This window comes from Opisthocomus hoazin, chromosome 2 (genome assembly GCF_030867145.1).
Source record: "Opisthocomus hoazin isolate bOpiHoa1 chromosome 2, bOpiHoa1.hap1, whole genome shotgun sequence".
Taxonomy (NCBI): domain Eukaryota; kingdom Metazoa; phylum Chordata; class Aves; order Opisthocomiformes; family Opisthocomidae; genus Opisthocomus; species Opisthocomus hoazin.
This window is the reverse complement of record NC_134415.1, coordinates 24539022-24561465: the sequence shown is the minus strand read 5'-3', so window position 1 is coordinate 24561465 and position 22444 is coordinate 24539022. Positions and strand designations below refer to the sequence as shown.

Genomic DNA, 22444 nt, shown 5'->3' with positions numbered 1-22444 from the left:
GTTTCTAAATCACAGTAGTTAAGCAGCTTGGAAAGAGTGAATGACAAGTTCTCTTTGCTCTCATTTGTGCTGTGGCTATCAAATAATTATTGAATTGCGGGGGGGGGGGGGGGGGCAGCAAGGAGTGAAAAAAAACAACTGAAGTAATTTTCAAAAGAAACACCACAACACAAAATTCTCTTCTCCCAGTACTTGGTATCTAAGCCTTTTTATAAATCTCCTCATACTGGTTTGATCCTGATTCTTAGGCATACTTATGAGACTGGATGCCTCTTACCTAGTTTTTAGATGACAGCAGCTCCTCAGAACTTAATTGATGACCTGCTCACTCCTGGTTTCTGAGCACCACAGGCAGTGGCAGAACTGCCTGGTCAGGTCCTTGCTCTGATTTGAGGCACCTAGCACAGGACTTTGGTAGAATTCAGATGTTCAAGAACAAGCTGTCATAAAAGGATGTCATCACAAATATAGTTTGAGTGGAGCCTTTATTTTAAATCCTGGGACATATCTACTCCAGAGGTGCCTTAATTTTTATTCTGAAATTTCCATGGCGCTCTGCCTCTGGATCAGTGAAGAGCTGTTGATTATTCTGGACATTGTTCTATGTGTTGCTGTGTTTTATTCACTTATCATTCATTGTGAAATATGGAAATAGTTCTGTGGTTACCCTCTAACTGGTGGACTAAAAATATAACACTTTGGTACCCTGGATCCCTCAACCATAGATGTTCACTCAAGGAGCAGGCCATTTTGCAGATGCATAGACACACCAATACCAATGGTAATCAAGGGACTCCCTTGTTCAAAGCAAATGTTACAGCTCCTTTTCACATGTCATACTTCACACCCATAATAGCCTTAAGGACTAAGCTCAATTTCTCAAATTAGGTTCCTCTGTTATTAGGAGGATGTAGCAAAATTCTACTGTATGCTTTACTAGAAAAGCTAGTGAACTTAAATAGAAGTTATAGATTAAAGCCAAGCCATCTGAGACTCTCTTCGGAAGAATGAACACTTGAATAAAACACATATGACATCTCAGTTTAATAAGCTTTGTAAGTGATAGATATATTAAAGAAATATTTTCTGAACTTAGAATGACAAAAAAAATCAAGAAATGTAACTTTCTTTCTCAAACTTGTAATTGATAATACCTGCAGACATTTAAGCAACCTGTTTCCTGATGTTAGTAATGTGAAAAACAATTAAAAAACAAACAAACAAAACCCCAAAACCAAAAAAACTAAACCCCCTCTGGAGAGTTCCTGGAATAAAATCAGGAAATGATAATTTGACACTTGTTATTTCTTCAAGAAAGCTCATTGTTCAAAAAGAAGCAGCACTTAGTAGAAACTGACTATAATAATTTTTCTGCTGCCTTGTTCCCCAACATGCTTCTTGGGCTAATTTGACTTGAGATTTCTGCTGCACAGGAATACCCATGACCTGGATGCCTCCTGCATTAGTCATACTGTAGTGCTATGTTCTTGATGGTGTAGTGTATAGAGAGCATCCAGCATGGTGTGCGTGACACGTTACTGATAGCTGTGATTGATGCAGCAGTGCTGGATTCGGTAAACTGGTAATAAGTTACCTGAAGCAAGTACAGTGATAATCTAAGTAATGCTTGATGTTGTTGCAGGTGCTGCTTCCTCCTTTACTAATGCATCTTCCTCCCTTTCACAAAGCACTGAGAACCTCGAGCAGTGCAGCAGATAGTTTGCTTTGTTTTTCAAAGGGCCTTTTAGCCAAATATCTGTGAGCTACTGCCAGTTAAAGCTCCCTTACTGTGGGCTGGGTAACTAATGTTATACCCAGTTTATTACAAATGACAAAACTGAGACAAAGAAATGAAGGCTGTTACCTAAGTAGGCATAGCAGTATCTGTCCTATCTCCATTTCTACATCTTGTGGCAGAGACTTGCATTTGAAAAGCCTTTAACTTATTCTAGATAGTATCATATGTATTACTGTATAAGTAATCCTGCTACTTGGATCTGTTTTCATTTCCTTTCGGATAAGAACTATTGTTCTGTTTGTTTTTAAAAAAAATTACTGATGGTAGGTTGTATTGAAACTTTAACTACTCAGGGGGAAAAAAGCACGGCACTTGACTCCACTTAATTCAGTGTAATCATTGTGTTAGACTAGTCAAAGTTCCAGACATTCTGATTGAAAGATCATTAAGATAAGTAGGTTAAAATGAAGTTGTCATCAAAGTCAACTGGCACAGGAGCTAGGTATAAGGCTGCTTGCGTTTTGGATCCTGAGCAATGCAGAGCGCAACACATTCTTCTGTTCTCTTCCAGCAGTACCTGGAAAAATAGAGAGATGATCCAATGTATATGTATATTACTCTTTGCCATCACTAACATAAGCCAAACATCACGACATGGTGGGGAAGAATGTGTACCTACTTATGGATGAACCAAGGGGGAGGGCATCTGTTCTGATTCTGGTGACGTGAGGATTGGAAGGGAATCACCCCAGTACAGATATTATTTTAATGAAATAAGAAGTTCAATAGTATTTTTCTTGTGGTCATCACTTTTGTATTAGCTGTTTCTGTGCCAGTTGCAGATATGGCCAAAGATCAATCAGCGTGCAACAGCGAATAAAAGGTTCCTGCTGTACAGATCTGATAAATGTCTTAATGCAGTATGGACTGTGCTGGCAGATCTCTGCACATGCACCGTGCCATGATTTTGAAAATACAGGCTCATTGACTGGACTGCAGGACTGGGAATTAATTTAAGTGATTTCACAGAAGAGATGGAAGTAATGGTGAAGGGGGGAGGTGGCTACCTGTTGGAATCATAGGTGCAGAGAACAGTTTGTGCACAGCTGGATGGTTTCAGCTCTTTCAGCAATGGTTTTCAGTGCTGTACAAAAGGTGCAAATGTCAGCGCTACTATTTATTAGATTTTTTTTCCTGTAGGAAACAAGGCCATCTTTATCACCTGTCTATAGTCTGCTGCATTGCATTACCAGTGAGTATACATCATCCTTCATCTTCTTCATGGTGGGCACTTTATCAGCTTATGCCACTCCTCACAAGAGCTGGCAAGTACTTTCCCTTTCCGTTCTCTCTGGAAACTATTTTCACTATTTTTTTCTTTACATATATCACATGTGTCATGATTATGAAACAGCCATATGCATCCTGCTCCAGGAAGAGAGCTGTGTTCTCATCTTAAACCCCAAATCTTGCTGCACTAATGTTGATTATGCATGGTCTGAAGCTTAGAGGATCTGCTGTGATTGCCAATTGGTGTATTCGTGCCATCTACATTTATGCATGGTCTTTTGCATGCTGCTTTTTCTTGGTAGTGCTTATCTTTTTCATTTTCCCCAGATTTAATCGTAAGAGGTGAACTAGAATGAATGTCTGGCTTTGTTTCCTCCTGAAGACACTTCTGCCCTGAGGAATAATGGAGGCTATTGCAAAGGCTGCATTCACAGACGTGTTTCTGCACCAGCTGGTGCCCAGCCTGATGTGGACCAAATAAACAGAATTTATGTTGTTGGAAGATGGGAAGTCATGCACTGAACCGCTGTTCATCTCTACTCACGTAGACTGGGCACGGACAAGCAGGCTGTCACCAGCAGATAGAGTCAGGGTTTTACCATCCATGGTGACAGCTGATGCGCCCTCCTGAAGGGAAAGAACAGATAAGCAGCTTTTAATTTTCTATGTCCTCTCGCTAGCAGAAAGTGCTGCAGGTAAGCATGGAAATCTTTCCAACTAAAAGAGTACTTCAAACCTGCTCTGTTTCATGAGGCCTAGCGAAATATGCAGCTGATCTTCCCTGTACGACACTATTAGCATCAATAAAAACATGCTTCATGGCTCATTGTTCCCCATCACAAAGCAGCAACCCATTACAGAATCACAGAATCACAGAATAGTAGGGGTTGGAAGGGACCTCTGTGGGTCATCTAGTCCAACCCCCCCTGCCGAAGCAGGGTCACCTACAGTAGGCTGCACAGGACCTTGTCCAGGCGGGTCTTGAATATCTCCAGAGAAGGAGACTCCACAACCTCCCTGGGCAGCCTGTTCCAGTGCTCCGTCACCCTCAGAGGGAAGAAGTTCCTCCTCATGTTCAGACGGGACTTCCTGTGCCTCAGTTTGTGCCCATTGCCCCTTGTCCTGTCACTGGGCACCACTGAAAAGAGCTTGGCCCCATCCTCCTGACACCCACCCTTCAGATATTTGTAGGCATTTATAAGGTCCCCTCGCAGCCTTCTCTTCTTCAGGCTGAACAAGCCCAGTTCCCTCAACCTCTCCTCGTAGTGGAGATGCTCCAGTCCCCTCACCATCCTTGTAGCCCTCCGCTGGACTCTCTCCAGTAGCTCTTCATCCTTCTTGAACTGGGGAGCCCAGAACTGGACACAGTACTCCAGATGAGGCCTCACCAGGGCAGTGTAGAGGGGAAGGAGAACCTTCCTTGTCCTGCTGGCCACATTCTTCTTGATGCACCCCAGGATCCCATTGGCTTTCTTGGCAGCCAGGGCACACTGCTGGCTCATGGTCAACCTGTTGTCCACCAGGACGCCCAGGTCCCTCTCCGCAGAGCTGCTCTCCAGCAGGTCCACCCCAAGCCTGTACTGGTGCATGAGGTTGTTCCTCCCCAGGTGCAGGACCCTGCACTTGCCCTTGTTGAACCTCATCAGGTTCCTCTCTGCCCAGCTTTCCAGCCTATCCAGGTCACGCTGAATGGCAGCACAGCCTTCTGGTGTATCTACCACACCTCCCAGTTTGGTGTCGTCAGCAAACTTGCTGAGGGTACATTCTAACTCTTCATCCAGGTCGTTGATGAAGAAGTTAAACAAGACTGGGCCCAGTACTGACCCCTGAGGGACACCACTTGTCACCAGCCTCCAACTAGACTCAGCGCCGCTGATGACAACCCTCTGAGTTCTGCCATTCAGCCAGTTCTCTATCCACTTCACCGACCACTCATCCAGCCCACACTTCCTCAGCTTCCCCAGGAGGATATCATGGGAGACTGTGTCGAAAGCCTTGCTGAAGTCAAGGTAGATAACATCCACGGCTCTCCCTTCGTCTACCCAGCCAGTCATGTCATCGTAGAAAGCTATCAGATTGGTCAGGCATGATTTCCCCTTGGTGAATCCATGCTGACTACTCCTGATAACCTTCTTTTCTTCCACCTGCTTGATGATGGCCTCCAGGATAAGCTGCTCCATCACCTTTCCCGGGATGGAGGTGAGGCTGACCGGCCTGTAGTTCCCTGGGTCCTCCTTCTTGCCCTTTTTGAAGATTGGAGTGACATTGGCCTTTCTCCAGTCCTCGGGCACCTCTCCTGTCCTCCAGGACCTCTCAAAGATGATGGAGAGTGGCTCAGCAATGACATCCGCCAGCTCCCTCAGCACTCGTGGGTGTATTCCATCGGGGCCCATGGATTTGTGGACGTCCAGATCGCTTAAGCGATCCCTCACACAGTCCTCCTCGACCAAGGGAAAGTCGTCCTCTTTGTAGGCTTCTTCTCTTACCTCCGGGGCCTGGGATTCCTGAGGGCCAGTCTTAGCACTGAAGACTGAAGCAAAGAAGGCATTCATTAGCTCTGCCTTCTCCGCATCCTCCGTCACCAGGACACCCTCCTCATTCAGCAGCGGCCCCACGTTGTCCCTAGCCTTCCTTTTGCTGCTGATGTAGTTGAAGAGGCCCTTCTTGTTGTTTTTGACATCCCTTGCCAGCTTCAATTCCAGGTGAGCCTTGGCCTTCCTCGTCGCATCCCTGCATGCTCTCACTACGTTTCTGTACTCTTCCCAAGTGGCCTGTCCCTCTTTCCACATTCTATGCACCTTTCTCTTCTGCCTGATCTCCGCTAGAAGCTCCTTGTTTAACCATGCAGGTCTCCTGCCTCCTTTGCTAAATTTCTTTCTCAGGGGGATGCATTGCTCCTGTGCATGGAAGAAGTGTTGTTTAAAAAGCGACCAGCACTCATGGACCCCCCTGCCTTCGAGAGCCCTGGCCCACGGGATTCCTCCCAGTAGCTCCTTGAAGAGGGCAAAGTCAGCCCTCCTGAGGTCCAGGGTTTTGATCCTGCTTATCGCACTGCTTCCTCCACGCAGGATCCTGAACTCGACCATTTCATGGTCACTGCAGCCGAGTCTACCTCCAACCTTCACGTCCTCCACCAGTCCCTCCTTGTTTGTTAACACGAGGTCCAGCAGCGTGCCTTTCCTTGTTGGTTCCTCCACCACTTGCATCAGAAAGTTATCATCGATGCTCTGTAGGAACCTCCTGGATTGCGCCTGCCTAGCTGTGTGGTCTTCCCAGCTGATGTCAGGGTGGTTGAAGTCCCCCATGAGAACCAGAGCCTGGGACTGTGAGGCTGCTTGCAGCTGCCTGTAGAAGGCCTCATCAACCTCCTCCTCCTGGTCAGGTGGCCTATAGTATACACCCACCGTAATGTCACCCGTGTGGGCCTGTCCCTTAATTCTAACCCACAGGCTTTCAACTCCTTCTTCACTTGCCCCCAGGCCAAGCTCAATGCATTCCAGTTGCTCCCTCACATATAGAGCAACTCCCCCACCTCTCCTTGTTGGTCTGTCTTTCCTAAAGAGTCTGTAGCCATCTATGACAGCATGCCAGTCATGCGAGTTGTCCCACCACGTTTCTGTGATGGCGACCAAGTTGCCTGACTCTTGGGAGTACGCTGCTACCAATTTAACCTAGCAGCCTGCAAGCTGGTACAGCTCTGGGAATTACAGAGATAACCTCCTGGAGTACTTCAAGCTCCTCTTCAACGTTTCTGATTGCTAATATCTTTTTAAGTCTTGACATGCAGTTCACAAGTCAGCAGGGAGCTTACAGAAATCGCTAACAGGAGTCCATCCACACTGGAATAGACTCGTCATTATCTTGTCAAGCAGAGGGGCCAGGTTCTTGCCAGATACAAGGTCTTGAGTGCATAGGCTGCTGTAAGCTGCAGCATAAACAAATATCTTTCAAGATTGTTATGTCTTTAATTAGTATTTGATGGTCCCTGAGAATTGCAACAGAACAGGAGTGGATAGAAATATCTGCCTCCCAGGCTAGCCTGACTTGTGTAAATGAAAATTAGCTTTTCTGTTTTTCCCGTGGCTGCAGATGCTTCCTAGGAGCTAGCTGGATGAAGGGCATCTATATCACCTACTGCTGTGCTTTAGTATAAACAAGTTCTCAGTTAGACTTTTTTATTAGTTTATTCTACCTGATTCCAGTTTGACTTCAGTATGAGAGCAAATGCTTTAAGGCAGAAGTAACAGGTGATGCTTTTCCGTCACTTGGAGGCATTCTGATATATTTACAAGATATACCCTAGGGAAGGGTATATTAAAATCCCCCACCAAGACCTGCTGGAGGATGCCAGTATGTCTGTCCTCAACATACAAGATGAGGAAGAAGAGAGACTATTTTTATGATGGCCGTAGTTTACAGTTATTTTTCATGACAGTTTAAAGCTGAAGGGTAGTGACTGTTGATGATCTTTTATGTGAGAAGGAAGGCAATTTTAATTTCCCTTTCTGGTGTTAGAAGGCTTTACTACTCTTCAGTCTGAACTGAAACATGAACTCATCAGTTAACAAGTGTGAATCGCCACGTACCAGCTGCCATATCCAGATATCTGAATTCTTTTTACTCTTCTCAGTTGTTCCTGGTCCATAAGCTATAACCTTAGAGGAAAAAAAAAAAAAGAAACAGGGAAGAAAAGTAACGGATCCATGCCAATGACCAAAGTGTACATATTCATCTTTCTACAGCATTTAAAATATGCTATTTTTACAGAAAAATATTCATAGAAGATGGCGTTATTTTTACAGACATTAAAATTCACATTATGTTTGGTATTCTCATATTGATTCCTACTGATAAAAAGGGAACTGATCACACCTGCCACTCCTTATGCTCCTCTGCGTCCTCACTTATCTATTCCTTCTGCCTCCTCCCACTCTCAGCTTTGAATCTATATCCTTCCTGCTTCTGTTCTTGGAACAGGCACTTCCTCCTCATGAACTCTGGGCCCTGTCAAGAGCCTGTTGAAGTAGAAAACATTCTTCTATTAACATTACAAAAAGCTGCAGACTGGACCTTAATTTTCTCATTATCTGCCCTTTCTGTGTTCTTCCTGACAGTCACACGCTACCTGTCACTTTGCTGTCAAATGCATTGGATTCCTCAGAGTGTGACTCCAAGTAACCCAGGGAGAGAATAGGTTTTGTAAACTGTTGTGCATACAGCACAGATATCAAATGGTGACAGCTTCATTTACCCTCAAACTAGACTGTGTTTGACTAAACTGAGAAGTGCGATGCTTTAGCGCAGCCCAGGCTCTCTGGTGCTGTCCAGTTTTCCTTGTTTCCACTTCATGTAGATTGAAGGGGAGGGGAAAAAAGAAGTGTGTTTACACACCCAGATTAGACTTGGCACCAAGAATGCTGTTCAAACATGTAGGGAAGTTGAACACGCTTGTGAGTAGTATTTACATCACACTGGTGTTTCTGATTTGGGAAATATGGGGGGGTATGGGGGTGGACAGTGAGCTGTTTTAATCCCAAAGGAAGTGAATGGAAATAAGGTACAGGTTGATTTTGCAAATGGAAGTATCTGAGCTAGGAAGCCCCTGCCCTAGGCGAGTCAAGTCAATGGATGAAGACAGGGACTTCTGAGGGGCAGGCTAAGCCTGAGTTCTGTTCGGGGTGTGTAACTTTCTCTGCTGACTGCATATTGTTCCCAGGCCTGGACTCGCTCAGTCTGAACAGTGGGCACCTATTCGCTGTATCTTTAAAAATACCCTTCTCTTTCAGAGAAATTAGACCCCCCCCTACCTCTGTTTCAAAGTTATCTCCAAACATACTCAAGGATTTCTTCTGTTTTATTTCGCCACGATGATCATTCAGCCAGCCTTGGAAGGAGAATGGCTCCATCACAGAAGTGGAATTTAGAGGGAAAGGTGTTTCTTTCAGGAGCTCATCTGTGAGCAAGGCAAAGCACTATCAGTGACACTTGCTTCCCCTGATCTTTGCAAACATTTTACTGTTGTTTACAGCTTGAAGGGTTCAATTTACAGGTGTTATCTAGTCAAAAGTCAGTTGTAACAGCAAACAGTGCTATGGTCATTATCAGGACTTCTTACATGAGGTTGTAAGATGCGTGTATTCTTTGTGTATCTTTATGGAGTTGCTTCTTTGAAGCTGTTGTCAGAACTGTTGTGCACCTACGCTTGTTAAAAGTGCATTCAAACAGTATACAAGAGACTACCTAGTTCTTGCTGGTATATTCTTCATTCTCTTTCAGCCCTGCTTTTGGACTAGTAAAATCTGATGTACAGTCTCTCAGCATTTGCTGAGTCACCCCTTACATATCCCCATATAGGCGGAATTAGACCCGTAGAATCAGCTTACTCTTTCATGTTGTTAATCTTTCATGTAGTTAGTACTGGCTTTTATGTTTCTTCTCCCCTATGTGTTTTTAAATACACTGACCACAGTGAAGCAAACTGGTTATCACAATGTTAAATTTAATCAAATGCCTTTTTTGTGGTGTTCCTGGACTTGTAGCTGGATTTATTTTACAGTGATCCTCCTTCATAACTGATTGGATTTAAAATAGCTGGAGGACCAGTGTAGCTGACGAAATTTGAGATTTGTGCTCTGTGTTGCTGGTATATGAAATTAGCTTTAGTTATTTACCAGCTCACAGTGAAGTGCAGAGACACCGCAATTGCCTTGGTGATCCTAAGTAGTTTGTTCTGAGATGCCACGGGCGAACACCCATAGAGTAATTTCAAGTAATAATGCCGACTAGATGTCAGAAAAACTTGCTAGATGGCTGTCTCCCCAGTGCATTGAGGCAATAAACTCACAGCCAAATCTTAGTCTCGGTACTAGTAATAAAGTAGGTCTTTTTAAAGTATTAGTGTATTCATTATACAACGTTCTTCTGGTTCTTTTCTAAAGCTGTATTTCACTGCTTTGCAGTGTTTTGAATGTATCATTTCAATTTTTCATGGAAGGCCATTTTGTATGCAATCTCTGAACAATATGTGAGAAGGTCAGCACATCCAAGGGATAGCACTGTACTGAATAAGCTACTGCTGTCTAATGGATCATAATAAGCACTGAGTATCTACATCCATCTCTAGACAATCTGGGTGCGATGCTAACCCTTATATTGTAAAAACGGGTTTCGCCATTCAAATTTGTTCTCCATTATATTAAATTAAATGGAAGAAGTCCATGTTTCTTCAAATGACTTGTCTCAGCAATGCCTCTTTCAGGAAATACTGAAAGCAATCTGAAGAAATCTGCAGCAAAAGAAGGAATTTTTTGATTGAAAGATTTTTTCCTTCAAGTTTTTTCTATAAAAAGGCTTCCTACTTTTACACTATTTAACTCAAATACTTAATATGATTTTATTGAAAAGCAAACCCCTCTAGAGAAATTAAGAAGCACTAGAAGGAAAAAGAAAATCTTTACATTGGATTTATTCTAATCTGGGTCTGGAAGCATTAACATGATCTAGTCTGAACATTCTATATTATATTGTTTGATAACACTAAAATGCTGTGTTAAGGTTATTGGTGATGTATTTTCACACTGCAATATGTCTGCTTGTTTGGGGTTTTTTTCCTTAATTTTCAGAGGTTCATCAAACTTGCTTTGGAGGGAGTTAGAAATACTTATACACTTTGTTCTTAAAATATGGAATGCTCAACTATAGATGTTTGGCTAGGGCAAGATACAAAATAAAGGTCTAAAATATGATATATATTCACACACAGCAGAGGAGAAGAAAAAATTAAGACAGAGGTACTCAGTGCAATTAGTATTCCAACAGATTTTTAAATATTTTGTTTCACTAATAGCAATCTTTACCTTCTAAAGTAATATGAAGACAACAGAGGTTTTTTCTGTTATCAGAACAAAATAGGTCAGTCTCGAATTTAGAAAAGCTTTTTGGAATGCAAGAAAGTTACCCATTGGTAGGACTTTCTACTAAAACACATGTCCTAGCTGAGATAGTTTAAAAAACAAAAAACCCCTAAACAAACAAAAACCCCAAACAAATGCAAACAAAAACTACCAATCAAACACACATTTCCCACCCACCCCCCCACCCCCCCCCCGATGGTATATAACACCCGGTAGGGTAAGAGACATATACCAAGAAGCCATGGGTATCCTGTTCAGCTCAAAGGGATACATCTTTTTCACAGGTTAAGAATTCCAGCATCAAGCTAACAAATAAGTTCAGGCTTCAAGTGCTGGAGAATGGACTGCAAAAAGCTGAGTCTCCATGGTGGGCACTGTGATGTGCAAGCAGAACTATGAATGCTCCCCATGAGTTGCAAGGAATTTGGGGTAAAAAAACCACAACGAAGTACTTGGCTTTGTTCCGACCAAGGAGCAACACAAATCTAAAAAAGAAAAGTAACTATAAACTTCAAAGTTTGTAGCTTAACTTCTGTCCCCTATTCCCTATAAACATAATTTTTCTAGTTTTCCTCTTTCTAGTGATCTCTGACTCCAGCTGTCCTGATAAACAGGGACAACATGCACAGGACAACAGTCAACAGTGACCTCGGTGTACTTGGAGCCAATATAAAGTGTAATACATCCTACACTGACTATGGAGTGCTGTACTTTCTTGGTTGTGTTGTACAGGCACTTTCTTACAGTTTCATTTACTTCCAAATAAAGGTGGACTTTTTTAATTTACACTTGAAGTTCTTCAGGACAAGAGCTGTCTTGTGATGCTTGTCCTGTCAGCGGGCCCTAGTCTGTGATAGGGTTTTAGCTTATTACGAATTTTGATGTTAATGACACTTGCCCAGGGATAGAATAACAGCCTTTGAAAACTGAGTCTGCATGAAATGAACCTTTATTGTGATCCAGTACGATGGTTTGATTACCTGTTACTGCAGAACAAATAAGAGAGCACCGAGATGATGAAGTACATGACATATATCTGATGTTATTAATAGCCTACTTGACTGAGTCCTCATTTAACCCTGATACTTATCCCTCGCATGGTGCTGAAAGCTGCAGGTGCACTTGTGAACTTGAGCTAACGAGCTACAATGAGAAGGACCCAATATTTTGCGATCCCACACCTATCAGAGTTGAAGCCTGGTGCTTCCTAAGGAACTGAGTGTTTTTTATCAGGCTAATGGCTTATATTTAGATATTGTTGCATATATTTCTGCTTAGCCTGTACATTAGCTTTCAACAGTATCTCATGAAGCATGAGTTGGTGTGTTCCTGAAGTTCTTATGCGCTAGTAATACTGTGAGGCAAGGAGACAACACGTTCAGTGATGGTAAAGGTAAAAATATGCCAGCAAAATGCAAGAAGATGGCAATTCTAAACCAGTCAGCTAAAAGTCATGTGTATGTATCTCCAAGTAATATACCACAAAGTGGAACATCAAGTCTAATATTCTCTTACATGTTCAGGAGATCTATTTAAATACTTCAACAGTAAAGTCCATTTTTGTAAATCATTACTATTAAGTATTCAGATCACAGCAATGTGTTCTTTATGGGTTTTATAGCTCTTTTCAGCTTTAAATTAGATTGTGGTAATATCATGTTAGGCTGAAAAACACATCATGTTTACCGAATTAGTTTGTAAATATTTAAAAAAGGAAATTACAGGTTTTAGAGGAATTTGATTTCAGTTAAACAATAGAGACTGTACTGAGACCAAGAATACAAAGCTGTGCAAAAATGGAGAGAACAGCTTGCAAGAAAACAGCCAGTGCATGTGCAGGTAGCTACAGCCTCAACAGAGACAATCTAAGGAAGAGTTTGAAGTTGCTGGGAGTACTGTGCTTCTGATAGTGATAAAGAGGACAGGAAAAAGAGGACTGCCACTGGCCTACCAGGTATATGTGGGTGTATTTGCTTACCCCAAACTTGCATGTTACATGGAAGCTCCCCCTTCCCTACCCCAGTGACGTGCCTAAGCTTTCTTGTCAAGAAATCGGACGCCCTCTTTCTCCCAGAATGTTTCTTGAGCCCTACTATCCCCAAGCTCTTCCCATAGCTCTCTTGCAAACCTTGTTTCTTCAAGATTTGTTGCAAAGGAAAAGAACAATAAAGCGCATGAAATACAGTATATTGAAATAGTGTCAACTAACAAACTGATTACACGTTGGCTTTATGAAAAACTGTATTTTTCAGTGACATGCCATCCTGCGCTTCTAGGCAGCACATACTAGATGGAACAATCTTCAAATCTTTAAATCACCTTATATGTTCTTACTAATTATGAAAGCCCCTCCATCCTAAGTCACTGGGCTGCCTCAGAAACAGTCTGTCCCTGCATGCTGTGGCCCCACCTCCACGCAAGGCCGTGAGAAAGTCCCCTCACAAATGGTGTCTCCCACTGTAAAAGCAGAAGACATCCTTATCCAAAGTGGAGAAGTCAGATCCTATTTATTTTTTCATCGTTTATCTGAGCATAAAATGGTCCAGACTAGGGATAAGGAGCTACAAGTTATTTTAGAATTATGTATTCATTTATTTTTGTCCACTTTCTAATCATCCCTTCCATCTCTTAAAGAATATTATATCATAATGAATAGTTCTGATGTGCCAGTTTTGCAGCTTTTCATGTTTAATTGCCAGTGCCAGCAATAATATACACCCTAGGATGTTTTTCTCCTATGTGCCTACCTAACTGCTGTGAAAAGTCTGCTTTATTTTCAGTGTTAACAGAAATGTCAATGAGACTAGCAGGAATTTAATACCTCTGCAAATAAAACCTGTGGACTGAGGGACATAATTTCAGGCACCTGGGTTTTAAAAAACAAGTAGTTAGCTCATTCCATATAAAAATCCAGAGCGAAAGCACTGATGGTGACTGATTACTTTGGGTGTACTTGGTTCATTTCACTGTTGTTGAGTATAGATGCAGAAACATTTAGCTGAAAATACAGCACTCACTTGGTGTAATCTTACATTTCCCTGTGTAACTGTATTTGTTTTCGTAGCATTCCCTGAGAATTGGCATGACTGCTAATTTATGACTTGTCCCTGTAATTATTTCTAGGCACATTATTCTTTGTGTCATTAAATCTATGCTGGAAACGAAAAACATTTTTTTTTTCCTAATTGAAACAAAGAAGTTTGAGAAAAGCTTTGAAAAATATTTTTGTAATAAAGAAATATAGCCTCTTCAAAAGGAGGTATCAGCAGCCAGAAGGAAGGGAATAAATCAGAACAACAAAATTGCAAGATTTAGGCCATATTTCTGTTTAAAGGCTCTTCACGATATGACTAGGTCATTGTAATTAGGAATGACAAATTGTATTGAGAAATTCTGACCACTGTTCCAATCCTATAATCAGGAATCTTAATTTTTGTTTCTGAGTCTGTCTTTTACATGACTGTGGGCATTTCATTAATCATCTTTGTGCATATCTTCTGCTTCCAAAGAAAAGGAATAGGATGTTTCATTATAACAAGTGTTGAGACCTGACTACATTTGTGAGACAAGGATCTGTACAGCATGTGTGAGCTATTACTACTAAATAGCCTTAGAAACACTAGTGAAAATGGCAGACTGACTCCATTAGTGAGTTTTCTGTTTCAGATGTTGTTGTCTGGGGAGCATGTAAGAGTGTAAGGAAGAAAAAAGCTTTCATATTAGAGAAGACGTACCTTCTGTGAAACTGCTCTGAGCTTTAGAGCTGTTAAAAATATTAGATTCTTTTTTTCACTGAAGCCTGAACAGAAAGGAAAACAACTTCATAGGGAATTTTTTCCAATTTCCCTGATAGATTTATTACATACGTTATGTACTAAAGGTCAGTAGCAGCCTGGTTCCCATGAGGGAGTATTAGGAGAGCTCCTGGAGATTAGAGTTTATGTTCTGCCTCCCTTTGAGAAGGCTCAGCTGAGAGTATTGCGGGAGAAGTGAATTTCTTCCTGGAGACTTTTTTTTTGTTTTTGTTTGGTGACTGTGGTCCTTAGGAGTTCTGGGTTCTAGGAGCCTAATGAACTTCTCACAACTTTCCTGGCTCCACAGAAGGTGCAGCCTGCGGTCCTGGGTTTTGGATGATGTGTTGTAGTTTGGGATTAAAAGTTTAGCAGAAGTTTTCATATGGCAAATTATACAGGATTGGAGGTGTATATTAGATGATTCTATTCCCTTCTTCCACCTGTATATTCTTTGAAGTTCAGGTGGACTTCAGGAGACATACGAACATGACTTGCAAGTTACTTAAAGGATTTAGGTAGGATGGGATAAAGATGAATAGTGTATTTAAGTGGGCATCTTTGCCAGAATAGAGACAATGAGGTTTACATGAAAAACGGGTAGATTCAAGTTGTTGATAAGTTATAGAGACAGTGTCTTGGAGAATTGTACAATCATGGTGGGTCTAGACAGTTTAAAATTATTGACTCTCTGTACTGGTTTGAATGCTGTTCTGTCCTGGAGACCTCCTGGTGGCTATTTGCAAAATAAATTCCCTAGAGGAACACGCCTTAGCATCTGAATGCTCATATGCTGTTTCTTTTAATACAAGTACTCAAACCAGAAAGAAGTAACATATTACAGAAAAGAAGGAGCAATCTGTCTAGATATGTTGGAAGTCCTTAAAAGATGAGAGAAAAGGGAATCAAATATTCAGTTTCCTAAACAGCTTCATAGCAAATAGAACTTATTTGTGAAATCATCATTCTTAATTAAAAAAAAAACCCACAGTGGTAGTATCTTTAGAATTATTTCAATGTGCCTACAACAGAAAGGCACAAATATTTATACAGTTATTTTAAGGTCAAAAGAATGGCCCTGTATCTGCTCTAGTATAAACGAAGACTGAATTTCCTCCTCGCCTTGTTTTTATTTTTCTGAGGTAGTTTTAATTGAATTAGTATTGCCCACCAGCCAGTTACCTTTATTCTTTAGATTTTTCTTATTTTCATTTATTAACATTCTTCGCTTTTGATCTGATTGGTTGTATACATCAGTGAAACAAGACTGAATGGCAAATATGTCTGCAGAGGTTGCACTGGATTAGCTACAGAGGATGACAATACAGAAGCTGATTTTTAGAGCTGAACTCACCCTTATAACTTGTTTAATAGCACTACTGAAACCCAAAACCATTTGTTTATGGACCATGCCCTAGGCTGTATGGTATTCCTGCTCCAACTGACTGAAGAAAGCACCCAGTTTTTCATACTCGTTCAGATCCTTAGGTTTTGTCTGCTCTGAATCACAAGCATAGAACTGTGTTGTATTCTAACAATACTAACTAGATTTCACGTCCAGATTGTAAATTACCCTAGATACACCTAGAATCAATGAAAGTCTTCCTAGTGAAGTCACTACAGTTTTGTCCACTGACAAATCTTCTATGCGAATTAAATTTTCATTGATAATTAGAAGTAGATTAATTGATTTGGATAAACAAAACCCTGACACTCTACCTACAACATAAATGTACTTAAAGATAATTTTTAAACAAGCCTAACTTAGGAAAAGTGTTTTCTTGCACTTTTTCCCATCAAATTTCAGATAAAAGAAGCCTGGATTAGTACAGTGAGCATGGCAGGATAAACTTTTGAACTTCTGGATACTTTTTCAAACAATACTCAGCCATTGCTATTTATGAGAACCTTGGTTTGTCTGTCTGAACTCTCTCCTGTCCTCTTGACTATGAAATTGGGATGAAATAGAAACCTTAAGAGAATCTTGCCTTCCACTCTGATTCAACTGAAAGTAGCAAGAGTTGTTTTGTAACTGTGATTCCTCATGTCCAAAATTGTGCAAAGTAAACCCAACCTACCAATCTTGAGTGTTCCATGTTTAGACTGTATCCTAAACATATTCACCCTTATTGATAAAAGGATGGAAGAGTTTTGTCAGGCTTTGTTTCTACACATGATAACAAAAGAAGCTAGTAATGCAGTAGAAAACAGTTCCAGGGAAGATGCCTCCCGTAAGGCTTGCATGCAATATATGTTTCTGATTGTATTTCACCTGATGGTACATGAGTCCCTCTTCTAAAACTGTACCTTTTTAATAGCTACTGCTGTCTCTTCATATATTCAGAGTACCCTGCTTTCAGAGGGCCAAGCCAGAAACCATAAATAAATCAAGAAAAAGTCTGGACTTCAGGGTTGTGGGGGTTTTTTTTTTGTATGGTGTTTTTTTGAAAGCAGCTGGAGCTTGATTGATTCCATTTATAGCTTTCCTTTACAAGTGAGCTGAAATCAAGGGATTCTTTCAAGAAGTTCTTCTTCCATTTTATTCCATTTATCTCTAAAAAAGGGGAGGAACTAGTTCAGGCTTATGTAGAGATGAACCTGAGAGTGCTTCAGCTGATACTTTTAAACTGAGGGGATTCTGGATTTTCAGAAAAGAAACTGAAAGAAGAGGCTGAAACCTCGCCCTCTGCATAGGCGAGCTCAAATCTCATTAAAATACGTCTTGAGTGAAACATCATGAAAAACTGGTGGTTGCTTGTTATTTGTTGTAAGTGTCATGCTGGTTGTTGAATTCTGCTTCTTAAGAAAAAAGGAGAGCACCGATGAAGGGAATAAATCCAAAGCATTATTTCCCTACCAGTTGGCTATGCCTCCAGAAGGAACATATTACCAACTTACTCATATCTCAGTAAGACTTGGGGTTTTTTTGTTTGTTTATTTGGATTTTTTTAACACAAGTCTCACTGACAGTTACAGGTGGTGCTAGCTAAAACTTCTGTAACTAAAAATCTGGGGTATTTTCCTCACATACAAGACAACACTGAGACTTTGAGTTTCTTATTGTCCATGAGGACTAAAAATTGGAGAAACTGAACTGTTCTCCTGCCACGTAACTCTTGTTGACTGCTTTTTGCTTAAAGCAAGATTTAAGCCAAGAGCATTTCAAATATTTGTTGTCTTGATTTAGCAGCTAATTCAAGAGGAGAATCTATTCAGGGGAAAAGGATGTATTGAGCTCTGAGCAAAATAACTATGTCTACTTGCCTTTTTTTTTGTCTTGAAAAATACTTTTTTCTAGCTTCAATGGAAGTCTCTTATGCCTTTTGGCCTTTTTACAGCTTTTGAATAAATTACAAGGAAAGAGCTTCTGTAATGTATTTATCAATAACAGCTTCTCAGAATCCTGTGTTTAAAAAAAAGAAGTGTCAAGATGTATGATAGCTTCTGATTGTCAGGTTTATACTTTAGTTCTAATCTTCTGCAAAAATATTAACAATATAAATCTTTAATGTACTTTTTTTCTGCACTGATAATTAATTTGTTACTGACATATAAGCTCTTAGCTCAGACTGGTGAGGGATGCTTATTGGAAATCACTGTATTGAACAAGGATAGTATGTGCGAGATGGTATTTTTTTTATTACAGCAGCATCTAGAGGCTTTATCTGAAATTATATTTCCTCTGCTAGACACTGTATGAACACACAGCGACAGTACCTGCCCTACCTACACTCCCCCCCCAAAAAAAAAAACAAAACCCAAGCCACCAACACCCAAATATGTCACACAGGTGACATGCTCAAATTAAAATAAACACATTTTGATGGTGCATATAAAGAAAAGTAAGATATTGGAGATGACAGTCGTATTTTGTTTGTAAGAAACACAGGGTCTATTTCTGAGAAGTATGTTTCCTAGTCAGTCAAATAGCCAATGCCAAAAGCTGGTTCAGCCGCAAAGTCTTTCCGGCACGGTTTCTGACTGGCTTACCATTTCCTAATTGCAACAGACTGTAAGGTTGCTATCTTACACATAGGACTCTTCTGTGAATTTTTCGGTTTGGTGATGATGATTCAGTCAATCATTTTTAAGAAAGGTGATGGTCACGTAAAACATATCTTTCCCTGATTTTAGGATTTGAGTAAGAACTTTGTTCCATTGTTGATTGAGATGGCAGGCAGTGATATTTTTATGATGACTATCAAGCTGAGAAATGGCATAGATGTGGAAATAATGTTTCACTAGAACATTTGTCTTTATTAGAGTAATTCATAAAAATCATCTTACTTAAGCCATTCGGGAATGAATACAGAGATTAAGGAGAGTTGGTTCCAAAAACTTCTTAGAGAGGGGAGCTAAAATTTATCTTTAACTTGTGGCAAGACTTTGGAATTAAGTTATGGGTGTGACTGAAGGACGACATTCGAGTTTGTCATGTAGTTGCAAGAGTAGCATAGCTGGGCATTACAGGTGTGCATATGTGCACATGTAGTGCTCCTGAGCCATAAATTTCCTGGCTGGTGCAGGACATCCCCAGTCAGTCATCTGCAGAGATGAGAGCTCTGAAACTCCAAACCTAGCTGAGCAATGGGATTGACTGAACTGGTGGCCTTCACAACAACATTTGGCTAACTGGTGCAGGAATTCCCCAGGTGGGAATCTCAGGCTGTCCTGGAGATCCCACAGGCAGCTCTTGCTGTGCTCATGCTGATTTCTACTTTTCCATGTGTCGATTAAGAACCTGGCAATGACACAGAGACTCTCCAGGTAGTTCCTGCAGCAGAACTGATCAGGCTGCACCTAAATAAAGCACTTGCAAACAGTACATAGAAACTGTTCCTGCAGGTGCAGAAATGGTCACACAACGCAGTCTTTCGTACATAGTTAAGACAGGTGGGTCGTATTTTGCATATAGTTTATGTTAATCAATAGCAATGGATCATGCACATGCTGGATGTTCATGTAGAGCTGTGGGCCAACAGGATTGTAAAATTTCAGCAAAAGAAGTTTCCCACTGCAGATGCTGTTGCAAGTATCTTTGCAGTACGGATTTCGGCTGCCATACAGAAAGCAACTATCATGTCTGAGATCTGATTCCTAAAGATACTAATAAATTAGTTTTCTTTAACAGTCGCTCTATGTCCTATGTCTCCAACAGACTCAAGAGTGGAATTACAAATGGAGTATCTGCTCCAGTGTGGAAGTTGCAATCACTATCCACAAACCGAGGCAAAATAAAAAATAATGCAAGAAATCATGGAAATAAAATGTTAAATGAATCAGACTCTACATGAACTAAAAGTATCTGGCTTTCTCTAGGTGTCCTTGCTTCCCAAGAGTAGATTACAGTGTACAGTTATGGGTAAAGGAGTACAAGTAGGTATAGAGTGTATAGATTCAACTCACAAAAATCTCATTCTGCAAAGTCAAAAATGAAAATTTTAGTATAAGACTTGAACGGCATGCAAGGATAGAGATATTGAGATTTCACACTGTAAGGTTACCTGATAGGTCATTATGATGGCATCACATGAACACTCAAGATGCTGTTGGTAATCAGGTATACGGCATTTATTTGTGGTTGGGGTAATGAAAGGAAATACTTCCCAAAGTAACTTTAATTTAGACAATCAGAAAGAAAAACACAAACTTAATCATTTTATGTAGAAAGAATCATTGCTGTTCAATCAGATATGATACTTGTTCTAATTTTGAAATTAATTTGCATTACCTGGATTTGGTTTTCCAGTTTGATATTGTCTTGAGTTGAAAAACCTAGAATAATAAACATTTAAACACCAGTAAAAAGTCATGTTCGTGTTTAACAAAGACTATACAGTAATACTGGCCATTAGGCTTTGTGCTGAGAATGTATGTGCCAGATCCCCAGCTACTATCACATGTATTCAGCACGGCTATACCCATTTTATTGACAGAGGGTTTGTCTGAAAGTTGTCCAGAATTCATGTCACTAAACAATTTCCTTGATCACCTTTAGCAACCGTTTAACAAATTGATTAGTTAACTGATGACATTCACACATTTTCTAGAAAGCATCTCTCTACCAAATTTGCCACAGTGCTGATTTTCATAAACAATGTTGATTAAAAGTACTTAGATTAATGCAAGAGTGAAAGAAGCCCTATGGTAATTCAGTGTTCTACCTAGTTAACCTAGCATGAATTCAGTGTTGATTTTTCATTCAATTCTTATTGCATTTAGCAGCAGTGTGCTTTTACTTGTTCAAAAGTACATTTCAGACAGATGTGAGGAACACCTGACTTCCGTATTTTTTTAAAATATGGTTTAATGAGTTTGGGGTATATAAGATATGATTACAAATTTGTAGAGGAGCAATTAACTTTGAACAAGTCTATGTAAAATGCAGCATAAACAGAAAATTAACAATGTAACTCACAGACTGATGATGATCTATTAGATCATTTTAAATGTTCTTTTAAAATTTACACAGAAAAAAGCTTACTCTTGAATTATTGGTTTAAGCTGAGTGCCGAGGTCTTCACAGTGAAACCATTTTTCAAAGAGGACACTAGTTGATTCTCCAACATAGTATCTGACAAAGTAAAAACATTAGTCAATCCTTTTATTAACTAACTGATCAGGCAGTTTCAGTTTTTTCAATAAAATAGCTACTTGATGTTGTGTAAGAGCGTGTTATTCTCATGCCTGATGTACTTTATTCTGAAGAATGGTTGTTTAGGGAAGCTTCCTGTTTCCTTGGTTAGTGACTTGGTGGGTGAGTGCTGATTTCTGTGGAGGGCCTTGTACTTCTGCTGATCAACCTCAGATAAGTCACCAAAGTCCTCTAGCAAACTTTCCAGATTTAACCCTGGAAATGATGGGTGCCATAGTCCCTTGGGACCAATAACTCTCACTTTGGATGTAGTTACTGCAAAAATAACTGGCCCCAAATACATTTTCCAGTAACTGCTTCCATGCAGCTTTGAGATAAATTCTCATATTTAAGACAGTCAGCTTGCTTATTGCCCATGCATGGACTGATAAGAAAACAAGATGACTTATAGACTTGTTTGCAAAAAATAAATGGTTGTCAGATGTGTAAATTTGGGAAGTGTTGTTCAGCTCACCCCTCTGAAGAGGAACTTAGTGCTTCACTTGCATCATTTCATGTCTTAACAAATAAATAAATTGTGCTGAGATCAACAGGTCAAGGTTGCTTTAATCTATAGAATGGCAAAGATAGAATTTACCTACAGATTAAAAAGAGACTGTGTGGACTGGTAAGGGAGTTATGCTCCAGTACGGTCACTCATATTGCAACTGACTGTAAACAGGCCCTATGTGTCCTTTGGGTTAAAGTCACTGCAATGTGTGTTTAAAGAGGGGAATGAGGCTTATATAATTATACTGTGCAGATTTGTGTATTCATGTCTGTATTATGTATCTATATACATATTGTCCAGAAACGTTCTAAGAGCTCCTCAGCTCCTCATGTTTTGCAAAAACAGGGTATTCAGAGGAGAGTAATATTAATGCCTTCAAGATGGAAAAAGCTGTGCTACAAGCACAAATTTTGAACACAGAGAATCTGCAGAGAAAAGAGATATTAGAAATGGTTGGGAAAAAGCTTTGCACCTGGGAAACACTTTGCACCTTACTAGGCGTTAAAGAATCCAACCACACAAGTAACATCAAACTTGGTTGTTTCTGTACTTGTTTCCCACAAGATT

General features: G+C 40.4%; 1 protein-coding gene across 2 annotated transcripts in view; it reads right to left on the bottom strand.

Annotated features, from left to right (window-relative positions):
- Positions 1-1029: 1029 nt before the first annotated feature.
- HAAO (3-hydroxyanthranilate 3,4-dioxygenase) overlaps positions 1030-22444 on the bottom strand; it is a 37708-nt gene continuing 16293 nt past the window's right edge. The window contains exons 5-10 of one of the 2 annotated variants that reach the window (XM_009932850.2): positions 21217-21306; positions 20464-20507; positions 8836-8981; positions 7615-7683; positions 3573-3655; positions 1030-2315 (exon numbers count right to left, since the gene is read on the bottom strand). In XM_009932850.2, the coding sequence (XP_009931152.2) occupies positions 2237-2315; positions 3573-3655; positions 7615-7683; positions 8836-8981; positions 20464-20507; positions 21217-21306 (511 nt within the window). In that variant the 3' untranslated portion in view covers positions 1030-2236. The remainder of the gene's footprint in view (positions 2316-3572; positions 3656-7614; positions 7684-8835; positions 8982-20463; positions 20508-21216; positions 21307-22444) is intronic. The other variant, XM_075412896.1, reaches the window with a different exon arrangement.